The 26,914-nt window shown below is 41.3% G+C and overlaps 1 protein-coding gene across 1 annotated transcript in view; it reads left to right on the forward strand.

Annotated features, from left to right (window-relative positions):
• LOC126251652 (calmodulin-binding transcription activator 1) overlaps positions 1-26,914 on the forward strand; it is a 1,922,036-nt gene that overhangs the window by 959,152 nt on the left and 935,970 nt on the right. Inside the window, exon 4 of the mRNA XM_049952210.1 lies at positions 458-691. Coding sequence (XP_049808167.1) covers positions 458-691 — 234 coding nt within the window. The remainder of the gene's footprint in view (positions 1-457; positions 692-26,914) is intronic.

Below are 26,914 nucleotides of genomic sequence, written 5' to 3' on the forward strand. Positions count from 1 at the left end.
GATAGGAAAGTTACTGGCAGATTAAAACTGTGTGCCGGACCGAGACTCGAACTCGGGACATTTCCTCGCGAAAGACAAAGGTCCCGAGTTCGAGTCTCGGTCCGGCACACAGTTTTAATCAGCCAGGAACTTTCTTAAGGCTATTACTTTACGCTCGTCTACTTTTTGTAAACATACTGTGTGTCATTTCCGCCCAGATGCAGCGGACAACTGCCGCTGGAGAGCGTAGTGGTCACATATCATGACGAGTAGCAAGTTGTGTTAGATGCAGCAGGTCGTTTCAGAGCGTGCAGCAACCACGGCGAAAACTACCTCCAGCGTCCTTTGCGATTAAAAACACGTCCCGTGTGAGGACGGCTATCTACTTAAGGCTCTTATCTTTTCTTTTATCTCCAGCGCTTTTGTCTCTCTGTTTTACGTCGGGATCGCATTGATGATTGGATTGGTGATGTTGCAGGAGTTGGCAGCGACGGTGTGGGCGAGCTGGTGGGCACGGGTGGGACCGAGGCGGGGGCGGCGGGCAGCGTGTTCTTGGTGAGCACGCGCCGCCCCCAGCCCGTGGCTGCGACCTCCGCCGCCATTGCCGCCGTCACCGCTGTTCAGGCCCCGGGGGCCGTAGCAGCCGCCGCCCCTTCAACTCGTGCTATCACGTCCGCCGCTGCCGCCGCCACGCAGGTCGACGCCGTTACAGGTCAGTCCCTCTTCTCTCTATCTCCGTGTCTCTTTGGTTCGCAGGATGTCTCTCGCTACAGACCACAGCTGTTACTAGGACCCTTCATGAGGATGATAAGCCTGGACGAAATCTCGAAGCAGTTCCGTGCTAACTAAAAGTTTGGGAAAGCGAGATGGTAGATACTAGGAAGACACTTCGAAAAAAATTATCGAGACAGAGAGTGTAAAACCTGGACATGGAAGTAAATTATTTGCGTCGAGAGGAGAACCAATAGAGTAAAAGAAACAGCTACACAACAGAACTCCTCGATAAAAGTAAGGTGATATCTGATGATGATTGCGGCGAGACAATGATAAAGAAATACTCGTCGTTCTTATATCACTAAACGACCTGTTATGTCAATGCACAATCGCTGAAATTGATACAAGATATGTGTAACACAGTACGAACTATTAGATAAAATTGTTGGTAAGTTCATCAACCGACAGAATTTGGCTTTTTTTCAGTGTTAATCTGATGTAATTACATTTCTCTGGAGACATATTGAGTCTCAACTTCATCTTTGATAAGCATAGATGCTGAAGTAAGGAATTACAATTTGTCCCAAGGGTGGAACATGAACCCGGTCTCCTTCTTAATAGCCAGATGTGCTATCCACTGCATCACCCTGGCATTGTGGCTAACAGCTGCACGGAGTACCCTAGCCCAATGCCCTCCCTAACACAGACTTCAATTCACACCTCAGCCCATCTTGATTTTTCCCTTTTTAAATCTTCATTATTTCCAAGGACATCCTTCCAGCTTTGTACATAATGGGAAAATCTTGCCTGTACATCAGATGCAGGTGAACTATTGATCTGATGGAATTACATTTTACTGTAGGCATATGAGTCTCTCAGCAGTGACACAAATTTTAATTGATTGCTTCAACTTCTATCCTTATCGAAGATATTCAGTGTTAATGATAGAAGATTTTCAAGCAAGGAACTCGTGGTATGGTGGCAGGTAAGTAATTCCATATCACTCATCTCTCCCTCCTATCTGTCTGATTATACAACTGTATTACATTGATAGGGCATTTGTTTCGATGATGAAGCTTAACAACATTTTTAAATGCAGTTGCAATATAAATGGCTTAGGTGCACTTCGTTAGGGAACAGATTCACGCAGTATTTAATGAGAGACGTATTGATCTTCAAAGTACTGAGTCAAGTCTGAACCGGTAACCACATATGGCTCCGACAGAATATTTTAGGTAGTTCCATGTCCTGAGCTTATTTTGAGAGAATAATATTAAATACCAGCTGTCATAAGTCTATTCATATGGAATAATGTGAATTACTTATGTGCCTAATCGCAAAGGAAAAAACTGAAAAAATGAGTATCATTACAACGAAAACGACTGGGCGCTTTGAACTCAGCGTTACTCTGCTTAATGTTCCACTGGAAGGTAAGTCACAGAACTGCTCTTCCTTTTTAAAAAGTACGTGTATACGGAGAGAAGCGCATTCGTCTTTCCATCCTGACTTTGGTTATCATGCCATATTAACTTTATATGTGTCTGAACATGTATTTTTTAATTCCGAAAAGGTTTATATGAAGCCATGTATAACACACAAAAAGAATTTCATCGTGTATTGTCGAAGAAGGCAAAAAAGTTTTTTTACCATTGACTGTCGAAGGAAGTGTGCCGTTTGTCCATATATATTGTCGCGAAAGAAATCATATAATTCCGTGCAGATTTCCGTGTATAATGCTGTACATTATTTTCTGTGTCTTTGTCGTGTAACTTAGCAGACGATCAAAAGAAAAACCTGTTCTGATGTTCGTGTAATATGTTGTTGTGTTAGCTATTCGGTACAGTTTTTTCCTTCCTTGAATTTATTACAGTTTTTGGTAATTTGTGCATCTATATTCTCTGGCTATGCGGCTAGTTTGATTTCGGTGTAACGTGCTATTTGGCTTTAAATTCGTATGCCCTGAGATCATATTGAAGGCAGCAAGCTTCACGTACTGAAAAATTGTACCGTGTTTTACTGCGTTCCCTGTTCCCCGTAAAGTGCCTGAATGCCCTCAGAATGTCACAAGTATGAATGGGTAGCGTCACACGTTATTTGTAAATAGTCAAAAGTCATTATCTGAAAAAGTCAACTGATGCACCGAATTGCGTGTATTGTTGATCACCCTGCTTTTATGAAAACATGGGCATCTTATGCTTCATATTATCTGATTTGGACGACTTTCCTTCAGCACGATACTCTCCCGCGCCGAAAACGACGGTGTTAGTATCCAATCAGTGTATTTCGTTTAGAGGTTATGTTTACCTTCTGGAAGGAGCCATAATATGTCACTTGGCCAGCAAACTATTTCTACAAATCAAGTTGTAGAGAGGGGGTAAGAGCAAAAACTGCTTTGTTGGCAAAGATAAATTTTGTCTAGTTCTTATGTTAATAATTTCTTTCAGGAGAGCAGACGTTCTTGTAACTCTGGTCCTAGGAAGGAAGAAAATCTGAAGAAATAGTTTGAGGCATTTATTAAATGTCATTGAAATACACACTGATTAAAAAGTCCTTGCTTTGCTGAAGCCTTCCGGATATTTCTAGAATATGGATTCCCTAATTTTTACTATTGCAGAGCATGTTTTCAACCGTAATTACATAATCAGAGACAGAAATGACCGACGTTATGTCCTTTCCTCTTGTTTGCGTATTCTACAAGAATGAGCAGCGTATTGCAAACAAAGCTTGAAATCGAAGAAAATACCTCTTAAAACAGAGTACATTGCCTGTTCTTGCTGAGCCTTATTGATGTAACGTTTCATGGTTTGGAGGAAAGTCAGCTTGATGAGCATTTCGTTCCGATCCACAGCCAGTATCTCCGAGTTGCAATTCGGCCCGTGGATGGTGGCACAGAGGCCAGTAGCGGCAGGGTTTTGGCGTCGCTCGGCCACTTGATGCCGGCCACCCGCCCAGTTAACCTAATCACTGAGCGGCTGCTTCTGCTGGTACTCCAAATGCGGTTACCGGCCGTTCCATTAGGCGGCAGCTTTTTGCGCCGTGCATATTACAGCGCACTGCATTCCCCTTCCCGGGTCAAGTGTGCACGTTGCTGCCGGCTGGAGAATCACGGCTACGTGTTAACTGCCATTTCGGAGATATTCTGAACTGTCAGCAATCATTTAAAATTTGCTGTGTACTGGAACACATTATGACATTAGGTACATTTGTCGTAGTTGTTCGGCTGTAGTTACACTGTGTGACCGTGGCAGCAGATGTACGGCTGATTATTTAAGATTTGTCCGCAGAAGCTGTGAAGCGAGCTAAGAGTCCGTAAGAGCATAGACCGCGAAAGGCCACGTCCGGGTTCCAGTCTCGTGCCAGCAAAGATGTAACCGTGAAGAGGCTTAACATTTGTTACTCATGAAAATATGCCACTCTTTTCAGTTCTCAAACTGCTAATAACGCGTAACGCAGGCGCATTTCAGGAATTCTAGACGTCTCGTGGAAAGTGTTGGTGCTGTCACAGGTGGCAAGCTCTTTGCTTTCAATATTTAGGGAGGAGATAGTATGTCTAAAACAAGAAAATGTTGTCTAGTAAACATGGGCTCAAAATTACTTATTGAGAGCTATGAACACATGTTCAGTAGAAGAGATGGGTTGCGCAGTAGCCAAGGTGGACAAGTGCTCATAGCTTTTAAGGTATGCACTTTACAATCCATTTCAACTAGACATTTTTCCTTGTTTTGGTCCATACTACCACGTCTCAAAATATGAAAAGCAACGAGCTTCCAGCAGAAGATATTTGTTCCACAGTATCGGAGATAAGAACTACTCGTGGCTTTCAAATTATGCGTTTTAGAACCTATGTGTACTAGACTTTTGTGCTTCGAATGATGGTTTCTGTCGTGAACAGATTATCTGTATACTTGATAAAAGTAATTATTACGCAGTTTGAGTGCTAACAAAACGCCAACACTATTTCTGCGCATATTATACAGCCTGATGATCGTTGTGCGTGTCCCCTTCTCTGTATAATAAGATAAAAAATATACTTCTCATAAAATGCTAACGGAAATTGAGAGAAATGGGCGCATCATACAAGAGACAGCTTGAGCTTTTCAGTGTTAACTGTACTTGGTGGGGGAAGCTGCACTGGCTAACCATAGTTTCAAGAGGCGCTAATGCAACGAGGGGTTTTTCAGAAAAGAGTGTGATGTTCTGTGCCTCTCTGAACACCATGTTACCACAGTGACAGGAGTTAAATGGCAGGTAGCATCATTTTACGAGTTGTTACTCCAGAATACCTCCAGTAACTGTAACGGTATGTGTATTTCCATGAGGTAACATCCAGCTACTAATGAGCTACATAGAAGTGCCATTGAGCTACCTGTCAGACAAGAAGAAAGGAATAGTAGTTTGTGGAGATGTAAATCTATATTTCTTAAAAGATTCTGACAGGAAAAATGAACTTTTATTTGTTTGGATGCCTCAAACTGATTTCAGTAGTGATTTTCCATCTCACGTGTAGCAAAATTACAGAATCTTGTTTCATAACATTCTTATCGACAGTGCTCAGGCTTAAGTAGTTAAAACGTAGCATCAGTGATAGGATTAGATGGTTTAGTTGAAGAAACAAAAGAATATACTATAAACATCTTTCCACAAAACCTTAAATCAACTAGAAATAGTGCCAGCATTATTAATTGAAATTATGAGAATTGTAAAAATGCTAAAAAAGGAAATGTCTTATGATGTTGGTGGAATTTCAGACAGAGTCCTGAAGACTTGTTCTAATTTAATAAGAAATGTTCTTAGAGATAAAGTAATATGTCACTGGTAAAGGGAATGTTTTCATATAAATTAAATGTGCCATTTTTAAACCTCTTTATAAGAATGGTGATAAACAACAGTTAAATAATTAGCATACAGTTTCCACTTGTATTCTCTGTATATGTGCATTACATTCTACTTCACGTTCCTCTCTCAGAATTAGAAATTTTAGCAGATGATATTAGAGTTATAATAAATATCATTACAAGAAAGCAACAGAACAATTGTTAATTATATTTTTTAAAGAGATATTAAGTGGTTGTCTGAAAACAGGCTTTAATTCTGAGAAATTACACTATATACAGTTCCGTGCCAGAGACATAATATGCCAACAATTGATGTAACACATGAACATGAGACATTAATTAAGGTGGAATAGTTCATATTTTAGTGTTTGCATACTGATGAAAACTTGAAGTAGAAGAAACATAATACTGAGCTATTCGAACAATTAATTTTGGTACTTCTCCTCTTCCTATAACTGGTAATCTTGGAAAAGAATCAATTAACCTCATGACATAGTTTGTATATTTCCACTCAATAATGTATCATGAAATAATTTTTGGGCTCGCTCATCACTTTGAACTGCACTTTCACAAGAGCGGAGATGCTAAGTTGCAGATAGGCACAACAAAAACGCTGTCAGAAAGTGAGCTTTCAGACAACAAGCCTTTAGACAACACACACACACACACACACACACACACACACAGGCTCATGCACATGTAAATGCAACTCACGTACTGGAAGTGTAGCCTCAGCAGCCAGAGACAGCAATCAAGTGTGTGCAAGTTTTGTGTGTGTGTGTGGTTTTTGTCTATTTCTGATGAAGGGCTTGTTGGTGGAAAGCTTAATTTCTGACAGTCTTTTTGTTGTGCCTATCTGTGACTCATCATCTCCACTATGTGGTGAGTAGCAACTATCCTTTTCATAATGTCTCACATTCCATATATATATATATATATATATATATATATATATATATATATATATATATATATATATTCTCTAATGAAATTCATCATAAATAATCCATCACAATTTGAGAAAAATACAACACTAGATGAAAAAATGACCTCTATTGCTCTTTATTGCACCCATATCTCAGAAAGGAACTGAATGTCTATAAACAAACATTTTTCATTTTTCCAATAACAAAGTGTATCTAATAAGCTTCAAATCCAAACTGACATCAATTCTTCTCATCAGTTCCTATTATGTAAACAAATTTTTATTTAAAAACTGGTAGGCTGTAAAACCCAATTTTAACTTAAGTTGTATGAGGAATATTTTGTTCATTAATGTTAAATTTAGAGCAGTGTGCCATTGAGCAACTTATCATTGACCAGCACATAGCCATTCACTGAAAGTAATCGTGTATGCATACCATGTGAACTCACAAGTTCCTTATCATTTCGATAAAAATTGTTTAAATGATATCCACATATGAAACTAATTAATTAATCAACAACACATAACATCATCATTACATACAACCAATAATATATACTCTCATAACTGTGAAGCAATAGTCAGTGAAATACTTTGCAAAAATGATAATTAGTGTAAGTTTTAAATTTCTTATGAACAGCTTTTGTATCATATGAACTTGGTATGTATAATAATTAATAGTTTATTTTTACAAGAATAAAAAAACGTATTTGTATGTAAAAATTATAATTGTGGAATAAATTTTTGCTGTATATTGTGTATTGTGAACTGTGCAAAATTACAAATGTACCTTGTGAAAATAAATGCCAGCTGTCCATATGGTATTCTATAGTATTTGCTAGCATGCCAGCTTAAACTGTTTGTTGACATGGTGTGTCATTTATTTTCAAGATAGCTGTTAATTTTTAAGTTACAGTTGTTATTGTAATAAGCTATTGATTTTGTAATAAACTACTGATTTTTATGCAGTGGTGCAGCAGTGACTATTATTACATATTTCTTGCATTTTGTCAATGTTTGTGGTTATAAACAATGCAGAAGATCAGAAAGCGATCAGACATATTGAAATTGATTTTTGTTATGCTTTAAGTTGAGGTTTGTCCTAAAAAAAATGTAATGTAATGTGGGTAGGTATGTATAATGACACAAAGATCATAGTTGTAGCTTGTCACAGTCAGTGGTGCAACAAGTGTAACAGATACACTAACTGTCAGTAATTAATAATTTGCTTGTAATCATAGAGGGAACACAGTGATGTATCTATAAGAGATTTTGCACATGCCAATAATTTCATCCAATTAATAAGAGTAAAAACCGGTTTGTAAAGGCCATCAGACTACAGGTTCATGAAAGACCTCTTACAAAACATGAAATACACGATTTTTAAAAATTATTGTTTAACTGTAGGTGTAGGTACTGTGGAAAAAGAATAAGTAGGAGAACAATTTTCAAAATCCTCTACAAAGTTGAAATGAATTTTGAACTGACATTTCCAGAAAAATCCTCATCAGTAGGAGTATTCAATATCAAATAGATAACTTTAGGCATTTAAAGTTCTTCACAATATATAAATGTGTTAGCTCTGTAGAAAGGCTGTATAAATCATAATTCCTAAACTTTTACTTGTTTTAACAAAAAATGCAGCGAGAGAGGAAGATACTAATCAATGGTAAAAAGTCGTCAAATGACACAAAGCAACCTGGTCATCACACAGGGAAAAATGAATAGAAGTGGAAAGAGTTGCAGCTATGGAACAGGGATAAGGCAAGGAATGATCCAGAGGAACTAATGTATTACAGGACTTCATATTTTTCCATTTCTGCCGAGTAAATTCTCTCTGTAGCTTCTGTAAAGAACAATATGCAGTAAGGAAAATGTAGGTGTTATCCACCACAGAGCATAATGTCTGGTAAATAGAACAAAAGAATTAAAAACCAGCTGGCATATATCAAGTGCCAGTCTGTACACTGACGAAAGGTATATACAGCATTGTAACTTGCTTAACTGAAAGTAATTAAATATTTGAACTCTGATAAATTTAAAACATATCGGAAGCAGAAAAGTGTCTACTATCTGCTAAAGGAAAGTAATGTAGGGAAATTGCCGGATTGTCTCCCCACTGTCATTGATTTAAAAAAAAAATTAGGTATGCCAGATGATAGCTTCTTAGAAAACTATTGTTTCTGATAAATATGAGTGACTTTCCAGACATTGGTGACATGGGTCAAAATTCTTTGCTGATGGCAGTCACATTGTAATCAAAGATAAAACTAAAGAACTCATGTTAGTGAAAGGTATTGGAACTGTCAGAGATGTTTATAATTTATCAACATGCTACACACTAATATTGATCTTAAAGGTAACAAACACCATCAGCTTTAGCTTAAAGACAGAAAAATAATGGTGCAAAATTAAATGTAGATGATAATTTCATATTCTTGTGTAACAAACACAAAACTTCTAAGGATTAAATTAAGTTGAATTTGGTTACCTGAATATCATCAGCATACTACACCCTTTCGCCTGTGTAGAGCAATTGTATTATAACTGTGTGAGATTCTTACTTTCAATTAGTTATTAGCTGTGACAAAAAGCAGATTACAGAGTACCTGACGGCTCAACACAAAAGTTTTGTCTCAAGTACAGATAGTGTTGAGGATCAGTGGACAAAGTTCAAAACCATCATACAATATGCGTTAGATGAGTATGTGCCAAGCAAGATCGTAAGAGATGGAAGAGAGCCACCGTGGTACAACAACCGAGTTAGGAAGCTGCTGCGGAAGCAAAGGGAACTTCACAGCAAACATAAACATAGCCAAAGCCTTGCAGACAAACAAAAATTACACGAAGCGAAATACAGTATGAGGAGGGCTATGCGAGAGGCGTTCAATGAATTCGAAAGTAAAGTTCTATGTACTGACTTGGCAGAAAATCCTAAGAAATTTTGGTCTTATGTCAAAGCGGTAGGTGGATCAAAACAAAATGTCCAGACACTCTGTGACCAAAATGGTACTGAAACAGAGGATGACAGACTAAAGACCGAAATACTAAATGTCTTTTTTAAAAGCTATTTCACATAGGAAGACTGCACTGTAGTTCCTTCTCTAGATTGTCGCACAGATGACAAAATGGTAGATATCGAAATAGACAACAGAGGGATAGAGAAACAATTAAAATCGCTCAAAAGAGGAAGACCGCTGGACCTGATGGGATACCAGTTCGATTTTACACAGAGTACGCGAAGGAACTTGCCCCCCTTCTTGCAGCGGTGTACCGTAGGTCTCTAGAAGAGCGTAGCGTTCCAAAGGATTGGAAAAGGGCACAGGTCATCCCCGTTTTCAAGAAGGGACGTCGAACAGATGTGCAGAACTATAGGCCTATATCTCTAACGTCGATCAGTTGTATAATTTTGGAACACGTATTATGTTCGAGTATAATGACTTTTCTGGAGACTAGAAATCTACTGTGTAGGAATCAGCATGGGTTTCGAAAAAGACAGTCGTGTGAAACCAAGCTCGCGCTATTCGTCCACGAGACTCAGAGGGCCATAGACACGGGTTCACAGGTAGATGCCGTGTTTCTTGACTTACGCAAGGCGTTCGATACAGTTCCCCACAGTCGTTTAATGAACAAAGTAAGAGCATATGGACTATCAGACGAATTGTGTGATTGGATTGAAGAGTTCCTAGATAACAGAACGCAGCATGTCATTCTCAATGGAGAGAAATCTTCCGAAGTAGGAGTGAATTCAGGTGTGCCGCAGGGGAGTGTCATAGGACCGTTGCTATTCACAATATACATAAATGACCTAGTGGATGACATCGGAAGTTCACTGAGGCTTTTTGCGGATGATGCTGTGGTGTATCGAGAGGTTGTAACAATGGAAAATTGTACTGAAATGCAGGAGGATCTGCAGCGAATTGACGCATGGTGCAGGGAATGGCAATTGAATCTCAATGTAGACAAGTGTAATGTGCTGCGAATACGTAGAAAGACAGTTCCCTTATCATTTAGCTACAAAATAGCAGGTCAGCAACTGGAAGCAGTTAATTCCATAAATTATCTGGGAGTACGCATTAGGAGTGATTTAAAATGGAATGGTCGGTAAAGCAGATGCCAGACTAAGATTCATTGGAAGAATCCTGATGAAATGCAATCCGAAAACAAAGGAAGTAGGTTACAGTACGCTTGTTCGCCCACTGCTTGAATACTGCTCAGCAGTGTGGGATCCGTACCAGATAGGGTTGATAGAAGAGATAGAGAAGATCCAACGGAGAGCAGCGCGTTTCGTTACAGGATCATTTAGTAATCGCGAAAGCGTTACGGAGATGATAGATAAACTCCAGTGGAAGACTCTGCGGGAGAGACGCTCAGTAGCTCGGTACAGGCTTTTGTTAAAGTTTCGAGAACATACCTTCACCGAAGAGTCAAGCAGTATATTGCTCCCTCCTACGTATATCTCGCGAAGAGACCATGCGGATAAAATCAGAGAGATTAGAGCCCACACAGAAACATACAGACAATCCTTCTTTCCACGAACAATACGAGACTGGAATAGAAGGGAGAACCGATAGAGGTACTCAGGGTACCCTCCGCCACACACCGTCAGGTGGCTTGCGGAGTATGGATGTAGATGTTTAATTTTTTGCGAGCAAATACATAAAATAATGACGTATTATGCAAATTGCAAAAAAGTACCATAAGAGCAGTCACTTAAAATGATGTTCAGGATCATTGAAAAAAGCTTTTTTGGTGCGTATATCTGCAATCATTATACACATTAAAAATATTAATAACAATTGCACTAACTTTCCTGTCTAAAAATAATGGAACAAGAACCATACTTAACTTGTTATGAACAATAGTTAAAAGCTAAAACTAAATTTTTTATTTGTATCAAAGAACAAAACTGTACGAAATTATTACTGAGGGGTCAAAGAGATAAGTAATAGAAACATATTTAGAAAGCCGTTTAAAGAAGACATCTCCAATACTGTAAAAGATTAGTTATAGTCAACAGAAGGAATGAGGTTTATAAAAGTAATACAAATTAATAATATTTCTCGCACTCACATTACACTTAACATATAGAAAATGTTATCACCAGATTTCTGATGCATAATATTTATCTTTTCCCATCTTCCTGAGATCAGAATTTCATTCTTTGTGGAGTGATGCTGGGTTAGATTTTTGCAGAGACAATGGGAAAATATTTGAATGTAATGTACATCAAAGGTTTCTATCACAGTGTGCTGTCAGTTTGTGCGTGACGAGTGCATGCCTGTATACAATGTGTGCAGTGACTAGCGATGTGGATGAATAGTATCTCCTCAGTTTGGGCATTAACAACTAACTTGTTTGTAAATGTTGTTTATACTTGGAAAAACATATAGCTAGTTGTATGACTGTATGTTCTCAAAATTATATCAGTCGGTATTCGTCATTTTCTCACTGTTTGCTTGTTCCTTAGCTTGAGATTGGGATAATACGTTTAATGTTTTGTCATAGTTGTGGTTATTTCGAAACTGGTACTATTTCAGAGTAATAATTTCTGATCCCTAGCAGTGCAACAGGACTCACCTAAAGTTGTGGGTGCATTTTTCAGCAATATATTAAGCATGAAGAGTTGACAGTATGAAAGGAGTTGCTGAAAGGCACGCAGACCATCTGTGATCAAACAGTCTCATTTTCAAAAAAGGATATACATGGGAAAATGAGGATGAACTATAAAGTGCTGTAGCGTCAACATGACGCGACGTCCGGGGGGAACAGGAATTACGAAGTTCGTACAGTCTGTGAATGTTAAGACTTCCGCTGCAGTTTCCGTTTTACTTTAGACAAAGAACTAAGCGCAACACTCATATCACTTTAAACTGGTCGGGTACTGATTGACGTCTCATTCATGTGAGCATTCACTGCATCTTCCAAGTTAGGAATGTGTATAGGTGTGTCGCCTTCGTTCGTTTTTTTCCGGTACCGTTTCTCGTTTCCCTAAATCATTTCAAGAATCATGCGAACAGGTCTTGCTTTGAATGCATTTGACAGGATACATCGTATCTGCTAACTCCGCAAGCGGGTTAACGCCATTTTACTAGCGCAGTTCGACAGTACACTTCAGCTTGTAAACAGTTTTCCAGGCATTTAGATCGGGGTTGAACGTGTCAGCGTAGACATCACGGTATGTGCAATGCATTAGTGAACATTAATGTCCCTTGTCCACAATGATTACACCCATCTGACAAAACGCATTTTTATCGATGTGAAGGTCAGTGGATATCCACTCGAAATACATTTACATGTATACTCTGCAAGCCTCATTACTGTGTGTGCTACCACCATCATTTACATTTGCGAATGATGCGCGGGAAGAATGACTGTCGGTTAACCACCATAGGAACTCTCATATCTGTGATTTTCCCCTCGTGGTCGTTTCTCGAGATGTCTGTTGTAGGAAGTAACATTGTGCCGTTGTTTTCTTTGAACGCTCTCCTAATGGTGCCGTGACAATAATACTCTCCGTGACGCACAACTCCACCACTGTAGCGCCTCCACTGATATTAATTCATCATCTCCGTAACACACTCCCCCCCCCCCCCCCCCCACAAAACGAACCCGTGACGCAGTTTGTATTGTGGTCTTGTATATTCCACTCTGTTGTTATTGATCATACATGATAAGGGTCCAATGCTGAAGAGCAGAATTCGAGAATTCGTCGAACGAGTAATTCATATTTCACTGTGTGTAAAAGTGCAAGCGTTTTCCCAGCTGCGTGGCTTGGAAACAAGCACCTAGTGTCTCACTCCCTGCCCTGATCGTGCTAAAGCATCCATTTCATCTCCTACTACGGGCGAGATTCATCCTTGTCCGCATAGTCACAGTAGAGTGGATTAGGCGAGACGATAGATTAAGGATGGAAGGGAGCAGCACAACTCCGCTTAAATAAGGGTCGACTACACACTCATTTAAATGTGTACATTTTCGTTAATACCCACAAGCGCATTTACAGTGAAGCTCACAGACTGATGAAGGCAAAAGGCCACGGTGGGAAAAATGACTGGATACAGAAACGTTGTTACTGGAACAGATAGATAACGCTCAGTCAATCAAGAAGTGCCATGCACTTAAGTAATCAGTAACACAAAATTAAAAAATAAGCATGTAATTGAGGGCAAACGAGAGAGATACTGTCCAATGATGGCGCATGGCCTGAAAACATGGCAAGTTACATAGCGGCTGCATGGAGAGTCGGAGTACCGGATGCGATCGCAGTTACGAGTTGACATCGTAATTGGGGATGAAGTGCAATTAGCGACCAGTTAGATCATGAACTGTTTCTCCGCTTGACGGACTTCTTTATCGACCCTTCAGATGTTTGTAGCACTGACAGTAAGGTGTCTCAACGTGGCGCCTAAACGGTAGGTCCATGTGGTTTGGAGACTTATTGTACTAACCACGCTAAAACATGTTGACAAGTTGGGTTGCAGTGAGGGTTACTTAACACCTCGGATTTCTAAAAAAAACGGATGATTGCGCAGAGGGCAGTACGTCTGATATCCAACCTAACTGTGCTCATTTTCACAGTTTTGGAAAACCTGATTGGATGCGTTAGATCGCCAAACATATGAAAGCTTATAGCGGCCAGAACCGCTCCTCTGGTACCTCTTTGGTATATTGATGCTGGAAAGACCGTTCAAACTTGGCGCAAAGGGCTCACTTATAACGTAAATGACTAACTTTTGAATTAAGTGAAATTGCGAACGGCAAAAATTGTGGACCAGATTTCTATAACGGGGCATCATTACTGTCTGATATCACTCATTTGCTCTCCAAAACAAATTATACTAAAAATTCATTAATATCATCGCTAGCCCAAAGGCTTGTTAATCTAATTAACATAATTATCACGATGCTGTAATTGGTTGCCACTCTTGGAGAGTGTATCATCACAACTTCTTCTATATATTCGTTCTAAATATCGTTAACAGTAATGGTTCGTTAACACTCTCTTCGTGTACACCCGTAATTCCTTTTTCATCTGACAGTTTCAGCCCTTTGAGGACAATATGTTGAATTCTGTCTTCCAGGAAGAGCCAGTCACGAAGCTAGTTCGATATGCGGTAAGTTGGTATGCTGTTTCCTAACCGATAGTGTGGAATTGTTCCGAATGGTTTGCAGAAGTCAAAGAAGAAGGTATCAGCCTACACACAATTATCTGCGGTCATCCGGATCTCTCATGTTGCCTTTTGAGAACACGTCATAATGCATGAGCATGTGAAGTGTTTAGTGATTCCGAAACTGATTACATCCATCGATGTCGCTTTCTGAAAGCGTAAATGACGACACCTTTTTCTAGTGGCTTGAAAAATTTCATTGTTGCACCCAGCTACGATAAACTGTCGCTAGAAATGGAGCAACAACTTTTTCACATCATATTTATTAAACCGTTAAAGTATCTTTTCGAGTATGGAAGTCTTTGCTCTGCAACGCGATTTTAGTTGATTTTTTTCATCCCGCCACTGTTTATTCCAATATCCCCTGTTTATCCCAATATCTACCCTATTGTTGTTCGTGCAATGTTTTGAAAAAAGGACCAGTATTGCGACCTTTAGCGGTGAAGCAATTTCAGGAGACTCGATTCAGTATTTTGGCCTTCTCTCTACCGTTTCTTATTTCTCTATCAGTGCTATCACTGAGAGACTGAGTAGATGATTTTGACCCATTTAATAAATTTAGCTCATTTCGACTTCGTTCGATTTTAGTTTGTCGATAAGGATTTTTCTTCCCTCTAATTCTGAGAGGATTCCCTCGTGGTTTTCTTACCAATTAATGGCTTTTATATAGAAAAAGACAGAACGCAAAACTGAAGGGTTGATGTTTTTATAACAGCTAAGGTTATTCTAGTTGTTACTATCGCCCTTGCTTGCAATGGCGTGTTTAAAAGCTTTCCAGGAGCTTCATGCAATATTTTATCTTAAACCCTGGTGTGGTTATATGTATGCAATTCTTTACTTATGACTTACGCCTTTCATTACTTTCTGTGGACATTCTATCGCTTAAGAGTACCGCCTGACTGAAGGTCCTCATCTTGTAAAATTGCGCAGCTGCTGTTTTTCACTTATCGAACTTGAGAGGGCGTCGACTGTTACTCTTTATCGAAGAGCTACATCGTTGCCGAGCAGCCGTATCGATATCGGGCGCCGAATTTTAATATCGGCGCACCGTTCCGTGGCGCCTTATGGAAATTCACGGCGCTATCACAGCATGCCGTGTTATTTATGCCTGTAATTACAGAGCCGGATCGCATTTCAAGGCACTGGCTGGGTCACGTGACTATGGCGGTCGGGCGAGGCTGGTGTGTTAGCGTGATCTGTCGCGGTGTCTTGCGCTCCCGTATTACCTGGATTGAAAGATCGGGCGCCGGGAACTGTACGTGTTCGCTGTCGCCGACACGAGCCATGGCCGTTATCAGTTAAGACCACGAGCACACGGCACCTGCAAGTTAGATATACAGTATAGACACTGTTCATCTTTGAGGAGGCGTACGTGGTTGTAAATGACCAGTGCCTCCCGTGCGTGTACGAGTTGCAGTGTGTTACGAAAACAAAAAGAATGCTTATTTCACATGTAACTACGAAATATCTGTGGCTCTTTCTTTTTTTTTTTTTTTTTCGCTGGTACGTGATTTCTCGTTAACATTTTTCTGCGATGATAGTTCTATTAATGCATCTTTAATGTACATTTTAGTGACGTTAGAGAGCTCTTGATGAACGGGAAACATTTACTTAATGACTTAAAATTTGCCGTGAAACTTTTCACAAAAAGCTGATAAATTAAGTGGATGAATGGGACAAAGTTGTCGGCCCCTTTAATAGAAGTAAGCGAGGCAATATAGGTAAAACTGCGTTATGTTGGCCTGCTTGTATAAGGGGAACAAGAAATTTCTGTTTGAGGGTGTTACTGCAGCATATATGAAACGTAGCTCGACATCGACGCGGGTATATAAGCACTAACATGCAGGTAATGGACTAATGTTGCATTCGTGTGCTTCCGACGTGCGTGTGGTAAATGGGTAACGTGAACTCTCGCGACTTTACCAAATGCATCCAAATTTGAATTCACTTGTGAAATTAAATTTTATAACTTGGATTTCGTGATCAACATTCTTGTGCGCGAAACTATCGAATTTGAATAGTTTCAAGTATGTATTACGACAAAGTAAATGTATTTGTAGGTTTTTTAAAAGTTCACCAATTGTAAAAAGCTAAAGCTATGTCATTTCTTTGAAAGATATTTCTGTTATGGAGTCCAAAAATTATGTTATGTTCATCGCATGTAGCGGATGATTTTAACGTACATGGGGATCATCAGACATCCACAGAGATTGTCATGAATTTCAGAAATGCTATATAGGGAGCTGTCCTGAGTACCTGGTTAGCGGCTTTTCATGTGACGGCCCCTCGTTTCCGAGGAAATGGATGTTGAAGATACATGCTTACGTCAGATATCTGTAACGTTAGTCACATTTCGGCCAGCGAGGTTAGTGCAGTGTCTAAAGTACACGGCTACGAAGCTAGTGTTTGGGATTCAAACCCTGCCAGGGTACTTTTTTCAGTTTCATCACACAGAATATCATTAAATAATACATGGGATGCAAAATTATTGAAAAATAGACGCTAATAAATCACTAATTGCAGAAAACTTGTGTATTCCGTTTGTTACAGGATATATACGTCTAATAAATCATTCACAATGATGCTTCGTATTTCGACCAATAGATACTCTACTACTCTGGAGATTGCGTCTCCAGTTGGAATCGAATTATCATAAATCATGTTTGACGGTTTATTTGTAAGAAGATTCAAATCGTGTAGCAATCTTTCGTTGTATATGATAGCGTTAGTGAGTTTATCCTTCGATTTCTCACCACACAGTTCTACTTCTGAAGGATTTTTCACTGGCTGTCCTTCCGTAGAAGCGCTTGCTTCTCCGATTTCACTGTATTGTTATGACACACACTGCACTGAGACTACTTGCAAACAACTGATGCTGGCGAGAAATGCCAGCTGGCTGTTTTCAGGGCCTGTGAATCCCTTAACGATCCGTGAGCGAGAGGGGACAGGAGGCAAGGTCACGTCTAAGAAACGCAGGAAACGAACCTTGCCCAAATATTTGGAATTTTAACTACGAACCACAAACTGAATATACATATGAAGAAAGTTTGTCGTAATTATTGATTTATTAATGAATTTCCTTTGGCGGAAATAAGTTTCCGAATAATTTTGCATAATATATACTATTTAGTGATAATTTGTTCGATAAAATTGGAACAAAATTGACAGTTAGAATTTGAAACCGGACCACCAAGGTGGTAGCCTTGGGTCTTAGTCTCTGCACTCAGCTCACTGACCAAAACGTATCTAAAGTTACTAGTTTAGGAGGTAAGAACAAAATTTCAACTTTGATTGTCTCGGAAACTAGGCGCCGACGCCTAAAAGACCGTTAGCCAAGAACTCATGACGGGCCCCTCTACAACACACTTGAGACTCATTAAAACTCGCGATTAACATGTCTGATGATCCACTTGTAAGAGATTTCATGGTAGTGCTGTGAATGTTCTCACGTAACAATAGAGACTTCATTCCTGGAACGTGATTTCTTGCACTACATTGAGACCAATCATATCTCAGAAAACCGTAACGTGTACTGTCAAAGCTACGTGTCTGCCCAGTTGTAATATTACTCCTGCCGCATATAACCTCTACACAAAAATCTCTTTGATATGAATTCTCGTGTGGCGCCTTGGAACCTCGGTGCACAGACGTGGTATAGTAACTGAAAGGTTTTTGACTTCTGGAAAGAGTTTTGTACATTAAATTACAGTGACAGAATATATTATTATTTTCCAATTTAGTTCGTTTTAGTTTCAATGGATATTTTTTTTCAGAAATATAATAATGAATGCCTCTGCAAAAGAAAACTGTTATCTTTGCATCTCATTTTCGACTTTCCCCAGCAACGGACCTTTCATTACACTATGCATAAACTGTTCAGATACAGAAAAAGAAATACAACTGCCTTTCCACACACGTAATATACGCTGTTCCAGGTGGACACATTCAAAGGGCCCGTGGATGAAATTTTCTTTGCAAAAAAGTATTTTGAGTCTTTTGATAACCGTTTGGCGTGTAAACGTAGATTCATTGCGACAAATTTTAGTCTGTTGTTGTTGCACACGCGATCGGATTCTCATTAGGAAGCTGGTTGTCCAATCTTGTGTATTTGGACACATTATCTGGAAGTAGTCGCTTTGTCATTATGTTATACGTATTGGAAAGATAGTTCCTTCAAAGCGTCTTCCAGTCTCTGACATTCAGATGTTTTTAGTGATAGTCTTTTATATTAATAGATGTGAAATGTAAAAATTTTCTGTGAATACTTGATTTTCGAAATATACGATTGATTTTCACTTTTTGCACCCCCCCCCCCCCCTCCCGATCCCTTCCTCCTCACCTCCACGTTTTCTGTTTCTGTGTAGTAATGTGTTTTCAAAAAATCAACATTTTGTGCTGACTGAATGTTAAAAATGTATGAGTTGGATACGTTTGATGTCCTAGTTGGTACACATTCTAAAACTTACTTGCGTTCAGTTTCTCACATTCCTAGTTGAAGAAAAATTCGAATCTTGTATATGGAATGTCATTGAAATACAAATTACATAAGAAGGAGCTGTATTGCCAGAAAGTACCATAAGTGATCAAATACTAGAAGTTACACAAGCATCAAGTTTCTTTGTGTCTTTAATCATAGCAGTTTTTTTCTGATTTGCCTACATTGTACATACACTTGAGTACACCGATGGTAGGGAGTTTTTTTTTTTTTACAGAACAATCTGAATTCACATTTGCGTTTGACAATAAAATGTTGATTCCATTTCAGTTTTGTAAAAGTCCTGGTCGTCGGGAGCGCCATCGAGCATTGTTTTCTGGCCGCTTGTTTGGTTATTTGTCATGCGTTATTGGACGACCCGTTGTTGACCGCTGGTCCGCTCCCGCTGGTATACTGTGTCCCGCGATGTCCAGCCCGCAGCATTGTGAAAACACGCCCTAACATCCGATCGCTTTCATATTTCATTGCTTTTACATTTCATCGCTTTTACGTTTCATTGCTTATATAAGAGAACAGGCGCAGGCGCGCGGAAACAGCGTCCGGCTGCGTGCTCCTCTGTGGGGTCGATAGCTACTATTCGCGTGTAAAAGCTACCGCCTACGCAGTTAAATGTTGTAGCTTTTGTCGGCTGTAACCTATCTACGATCTATGGGTTGGTGATGTATGTGACGCGGTGCACCGCTTTTGAGTGACTGTTCGTAGTTTGTATTAAACCGTGTGTCGCTCTCCCCATATGCGCCCTCTTTCGAAGTTCCGCGTATTAATCTCTAAACAAAAATCCCGAATGCGCTACTCTGATAATCAAACACCACACACGCTGTTTTCCTTCTCCTACAACCTTTGATTCTTCCATGGTTCACAAAGCTTTGTAACATAAGGGACGTTCAAAAAGAAACGAACAGAAGCCAGTACACGTATGTTAGAAGAATTTTCCCTGGCTTTTGAGACACTGGTCCCCCTGTGGCACAAGGTGGTGTATGGCTATCTCATAAATTCCTGGGGCTGCGATGTTAACCAGTTCCGCACTTACAGTTGGACGAAGTCGTCCGAGGTGAATCGTTTGCCTCTACGCTGACGTTCTTCTTCGACCAAGATGGCCCCCTTCTGATTCACTTCCTGCAGCACGGGACAACAGTGAATGCCCAGCGCTACTCGCAAACCTTGACCACTCTCCGCCAAACTATCAAATCAAAACGACCAGGCAATCTCACCCGTGGGGTCATTCTGCTCCACGACAATGCAAAGCCTCATACGGCCAACACAGTCGCGGCACTCCTGCAGAAATTCAAATGGGAGGTTCTCGGCCACCCTCCGTACAGTCCGGACCTCTCTCCCTGTGATTACGCCATTTTTGGTCCCCTTGAAAAGGCTCTGAGGGGCAAATGGTCCAACTGGGGCGACGACGTCCAGCTGTATGCATGGAACTGGTTAACATCGCAGCCTCGGGAATTTTATGAGACATCCATTCACCGCCATGTGTCACAGAGGGACAAGTGTCTCAGCAGCCAGGGTCAGTACTTCTAACATACAGGTACTGGTTTCTGTAATTATGCCTCCGGCTCGTTTCTTTTTGAACGCCCCTTATATAAGTCAGTATATGCCAGTAGTGGCATGATTCGAACAGTACTTCAAATTGTATGTCTCTCTGTAACTAAATAAGTTTCTTCATAGGCCATACGAATACAGAGCAGACTATAGTAATCAATCAGTGATCCACACAACAGAAATACACGTGTGTGACGCACTGCATAAATAAAATAGTATTTTAGTATATCTGATGAATAAAAATGAAAATGCCGTTATTTTATCCACTTTGGTTAGAGAACAACACAGCTGTTTTCGTACTTTACGCTGTAGGATATACTGCAACCAGCCACTTGAATAGATCAGAACGTTCAGAAATAAATTAATTCCGAGTTTTACTGCCTCTGTTAGGCGATGAAGGCAAGTCGGTGTATTTTGATCTTTTTAAAATAAACATTTTCCACATTTCCTTAAAGGGAGGTTCTAGGCGCTCAGTCCGGAACAGCGCGACCGCTACGGTCGCAGGTTCGAATCCTGCCTCGGACATGGATGTGTGTGATGTCCTTAGGTTAGTTAGGTTTAAGTAGTTCTAAGTTCTAGGGGACTGATGACCACAGATGTTAAGTCCCATAGTGCTCAGAGCCATTTGAACCATTTTTTTTAAGGGAGTGATGGGACCAAGAAAGTATGAATCGCTTTGAATTGACTGGAAACCGGGTTCCTTCGGTATAGAAGCACAAATAGCAATAACCAGTTGCGATAATATGGTATGTAAGTGTATGATTATTGCACTACCGACAGAGCTTTCATGTTACCGTTTGAACATTCAGCTCGACCTTTTCACCGTTCAGCGGAGTATGCGGTGTTGACGAACTTACTGACAGATGAAATCTGTCTTTCGGATTGGGACACGAAATTAGGTCTTGCCTTGGGTGGAGAATGAACTATCCGGGCAAGACTCTCGCTCTATCTTCACTGGTTCAGTTTTTCCAGTATATGCCTCCTCCTCTCTAAATTTCACGTTGCTGGACTAACATGCATAACAGAAAGGACGTACGTTTGACTCCAGGGTAGGTATACAGGTTTTAATTCGTTAAGAAGCTTCAGGCTAAAACATAATTGTAATTAAATGGTACGAATTTTAATGAGAGGATAAACGAAATTTCAGAATAGGGGCATTGTTTTGTTAATGAGAGACGAAAATGAGATACGAAGAAAATGTTACGTTTCCGAAACGAGCTGTTGTACAGTGTCAATCAGTGTGAAGAAAAACTGAACTAATGGTAGCTATAAATGAAAATAAAACGAAGTGGAGATTGTAAGTCAGTCAAAATTATCATTTAAAAGCTGCCACGACTTATTATTTTTATTTGAATGCTGACGTTATTGGTATGGACTTTTGTAATTTTGCAACAACAGTTAATGAGTACCGTCGGCTGAATTTATGTTATGCTGAGCACAGAACAGAAAAAGGTGAAACTCGCCAATATAAAGCATACTCCTGTCGAATAACATCTGGGAGACAACACAGTGTGACGTCCACACAAAGACGGGTCAGAGACCTCGACTACAGAGACGGGAGAGGCGTTGTTGTGCGGAAATCTGAAGAAATATTGACTTTTGGCTGTAATTCGGTTGCTAACTAAATGCCAGTACCGGAAATTTTCCTTATATTTAATAGTGAAACATATGCTTTTCAGAAGAATCTTTTCGTGCTAATAACACAATGCTTCAGTCCATAAGGACATTTGCTGTGACAAGAGACGCATCAAAGCTTTGCAAACAGTGCGTGTTAGCGACGAAGCTAATAGCGGTGGATGATGTATAAGGTGTGTGAACAGAGCGAACATCTGTGAGGCACCCTTGTAAGCTCTAACCGCTACTTAGGTACGACATAACCCCCAGTGCCTCGTGAAGCAGATTTATCACACTACTATTATCTGAGACCCTTCTACGAAAACATCACCGTGTTTTTAATGACACAATCTAGACTGTCATCACAAGTTTATACATTGTGCGAGCAACTCTTGGAAAATAACTGATGACTGTAATTCATCTGCGCACATGTACATGGAAGAGACAAAGTGTTAAATTTTCCTTCTATCATCTTTGAGGCCGGTGAGCGAAAATCGAATTAGTACGCTATCATTCTTGATTTTCCAATATCGTTGTGTAATCTGGTGATAAATGTGTAATTGTAGGGCGTGATTGCAACCAAAATTCGTATCCCGGCGACCAATCTTTCTCTCTAATTTTTCTAGCAGCCTAAGCCAGGTCCCACCTCCTAAAATCAGTAAACTGAATATTCATGCAGAGTTCGTGGTTTCGGGTCTGAGGCAGCGCAGAATTGTATTCACTATGCGGCGTAGTGCCTGGAAGACTTAGTTATGTTTCACGATGGGCTGTTCATGTAGTGGTTATAACGAACTCATGATTATTATTTTCGTTATTTGTTTTTTATGCAGGTGGACGAATGAGACGAGAAGTATGGGAAATGAATGTTTCTGTGACCAAAGAAGTCAGTTTTCTGTACCTTGCAGAATTATAAATACAGTTGTTCGTGTACATTTCGCATTGAGACAATTACACGGTCAATGCCGACTGATGCTTGGCTCGTAAGGCTATCCAGATAACTGGATGAGGACCTCTCTAGGAGTCTCCTATTCGTCCTCATCCAAGCAAATTGGCGAAATTTCAACTCTCCTTCAGTTCACGAAATATGAGAAAATCGCTCGCAGAAAAGCAAGCCAGAGTGATTCGATGACAAAAATTCAGTAGACCAGGAAGGAAGGGTAGAGTTCTTCTGTTCAGAAATAACGTTATTACACGAGGCTACGCCTGTTAAAAAAGGTCGGCGCGAGGGTTCTACCGTGGAGTTGTTGAAGGAACTGTCTGTGGTTAATTTAAGGAATCCATGGAAGGTCTGTGTCAAGATCTCCAGATGACAGATGAAGACATTCCGCAGCAATTAAAGTCCACTCTATTAGCTATTGCCGGTGCGGAAAAAAAAAAAAATTGGATTCTTTGATAGAGAATGATTGAAGCGTGGTCTGCTCGTCGTAGCACGTGAAGTTAAAAATATTTGAGTAATAAGGATGTCATCATTTGGGGGTGCGTGTGCCCGTGTGCCATGTTACAGTGCAAACGATACTTCCAGTGCACAATTTAAAACAATTCAGGCGTGTTATAAAGTTACACTACTGTGTGGAGAAAGTGAAATACCAAGACCGAGAGATTTGATCACAGTGAAATTATTTGACACTACACGAATGATTAGAATTACAGACCTGTACATGCAGTGTGACTGTGGAAATTCAATACGTAGTAGCGCCACCACTTGCTGCAATCACGAGCCGTTAGACGTCGTGGCATGCAATCAAAGAGCGCCGTAAATGTGCTGCTGGGAAATACCCTGCAACGTGGTTTGCAGGTGCATCCACAAGTCATCGACGATGGCCGCAGGAGGACCTGAACGAACAAGTGCCGAGCAACCATACCCCAAACATGTTCGTTGCGTGACATGTCAGGCGAACGGGCGGGCCAGGGAAGCAGTGGTACTCGTCGTTCTTCGAAGAAGGCTTGCACATTTCTCGCCACATACGGCAGGGCGTTGTCTCGCTGAAATACGGCATGTAGGAGGGCAGTGCTTCTGGCTGTAAAACACTCCTGATGTAGCGGTAGCTGTTGAGATTGCGCTCAAGACGTAGGAGACGAGATCGCGTGTTACAGGCAATGGTGCCCCAAACCATCACACTTGGAGGTTGTTCGCTATGCCGCTCAACAATGCAATCTGCTTCATTGCGTTCACCACGGCGGCGTCGCACGCTCATGCCGCCTCACTGTAGGACAAGTTGAAGCGGGACGCGTCTGGAAACACTGCAATTTGCCACTCAACGCCAGTGTCGGCGTTCGCGCGCCCATTGAAGTCTGCAGCATTGGTCGGTTCTGCCAGTGGAAGCCAACGCAGTGGCATGCTTGCCACGATTCCATCGCCCAGAAGGCGGCATCGAACCTTCGACGTAGACATGCTCAAGCCCGTTTGCAGTGCTCCAGAGGCACACCAACACAGTGGACGATGCTCTTCTGTCCGTAACGGCCACGCGAACAAGATGGCGGCCATCTCGCGCTTTGGTCACGTTCCGCAATCCACTACCCTGTCAGCCCTCTTCTCTCCTCTAGTTCCATGTACACGTCTCTGTTGAAGCAATTTGGCCAGTACGAGCTGTAATGACACGGAGCGACAGACACGCCTTCCACCAAACACTCAGCCCCGTTCGAAATACACTGACATGACGATATTTTACCCTGTGATGGCAGCGGTGCGAAATGGCACTTTATTACAAGTTTCCACTTCGTATGACGGCTCCGCACCGACTGAGCGTTACGTAACACTGTGCTGTCCGGTAATACAAAAGAGAGCGCTGTCGGGCCTACGTGCACATCACCTCTCTTCCGTTTACATCACTTATTATGATGCCACTGTTCTGCACGTCCTCCTATTGTGCCGTGTTGCAGGTCTTTGCTTCTGAGCGTTTCACTTTTCGCAAACAGTAATTTATATTTTGGGAATTTGTGGAAAGTTCTTGTGGGACCAAACTGCTGAGGTCATCGGTCCCTAGGCTTACACACTACGTAATGTAACCTAAAATAACTTCCACTAAGGACAACACACACACACACACACACCCATGTCTGAGGGAGGACTCGAACCTCCGACGGGGCGAGCCGCGCGAACCGTGCAAGGCGTCTTTGGCGCGGTGAAATGTTGCGATGAGAGAGAAAGTTGTTGGACGCATCGTGGACCGGAGCTTCCACGCTGGTCCTGTAGCCGTGGGCCGCGGTCTTGTAACGAGGTAAGGCGCCTGCGGCCGCGGCCAGTGCCATTGTCGAGCTCCGCCCCCTCGCCCTCGCCTCGCCTTTTAATTGCCGGGCCCGCTGACGTCACGGCAGGCCCCGCGGGCGCCCGGCGTTGGGGTGCGCCCGGCCGCGGCATTACGCGACGCCCGACTGACCGCCAAAAAGCGAAAAACGCATCATATCTTTTCGGAACTGACCCGTTCTCTAAATGGTCGACTCATCAAAGAAAAACACTTTTATACGCGTTCGTTATACACTGCAATGACTTAAGTCGTGGAATATCCATATGCACTTATACAGATGGCGGTACTATCGCATGCAAAACATATAAAAGGACAATGCATTGGCGGAGCTGTCATTTGTACTCGCATGATTCATGTGAAAAGGTGTCTGACGTGATTACGACCTCACGATGGCAATTAACGCGGAATGGTAGTTGGAGGTAGATGCATGGGACATTCCGTTTCGGAAATCGTTAGAGAATTCAATATTTCGAGATCCACAGTGTTAAGAGTGTGCCGAGTATATGAAGTTTCAGGCATTACCTCTCACCGCCGACAACGCAGTGGCGTTCGCTTAACGACCGAGAGCAGCAGCGTTTGCGTTCTGTTGTCAATCCTTCGAGACAAGTAACCGCAAAAATCAGTGTGTGACGTACGACGAACGTATCCGTCACGACAGTGTGGCGATATTGGCGTTAATGGACTGTGTCAGCATAGTGACGCGAGCGCCTTTGCTAGCAGCACAACATCGCTTACAGTGACTCCTCTGAGCTAGCAACCGATCGTTTGGACCCTAGACGACTGAAAACTGTGGCCTGCTCAGAAGAGTCCCGATTTCAGTTGGTAAGAGCTGGTGTGATTGTAGGATTCGAGTGTGTTGCATACGCCACTCGAGTTGTCAACATGGCACAGTGCAAACTGATGATGGATCCATAATGGTATGCGTTGTGTTTACATGGAATGGACTGGGTGCTCTGGTCCGTCTAAACGGATTAGTGACTGGTAATGGTTAAGTTCGGCTACTGGATCATCTCTGGTCCATCTGAGCGGATCATTGACTGGTAATGGTTACGTTCGCCTTCCTAGAGACCATTTGCAGCCATTCATGGACGTCATGTTCCCAAACAACGATGGAATTTCTGTGGATGACAGTTTGCCATGTCACTCGGTCACAATTGTTCGGGATTGGTTTGAAGAACATTGTGGCCAGTTCGAAGCGAATGATTTGGCCACACAGATCGCCCGACGTGGGACATAATCAAGAGGTCAGTTCGTGCAACACTTTCGCAATTATGGACGGCTATAGAGTCAGCATGGTTTAATATTTGTGCAGGGGACTTCCAGCGACTTGTGGAGTCCATACTACGTCGAGTTGCTGTACTACGCCGAACAAAATGATGTGCGGCGCGATA

The sequence above is a fragment of the Schistocerca nitens genome, chromosome 4 (genome assembly GCF_023898315.1).
Source record: "Schistocerca nitens isolate TAMUIC-IGC-003100 chromosome 4, iqSchNite1.1, whole genome shotgun sequence".
NCBI lineage: Eukaryota > Metazoa > Arthropoda > Insecta > Orthoptera > Acrididae > Schistocerca > Schistocerca nitens.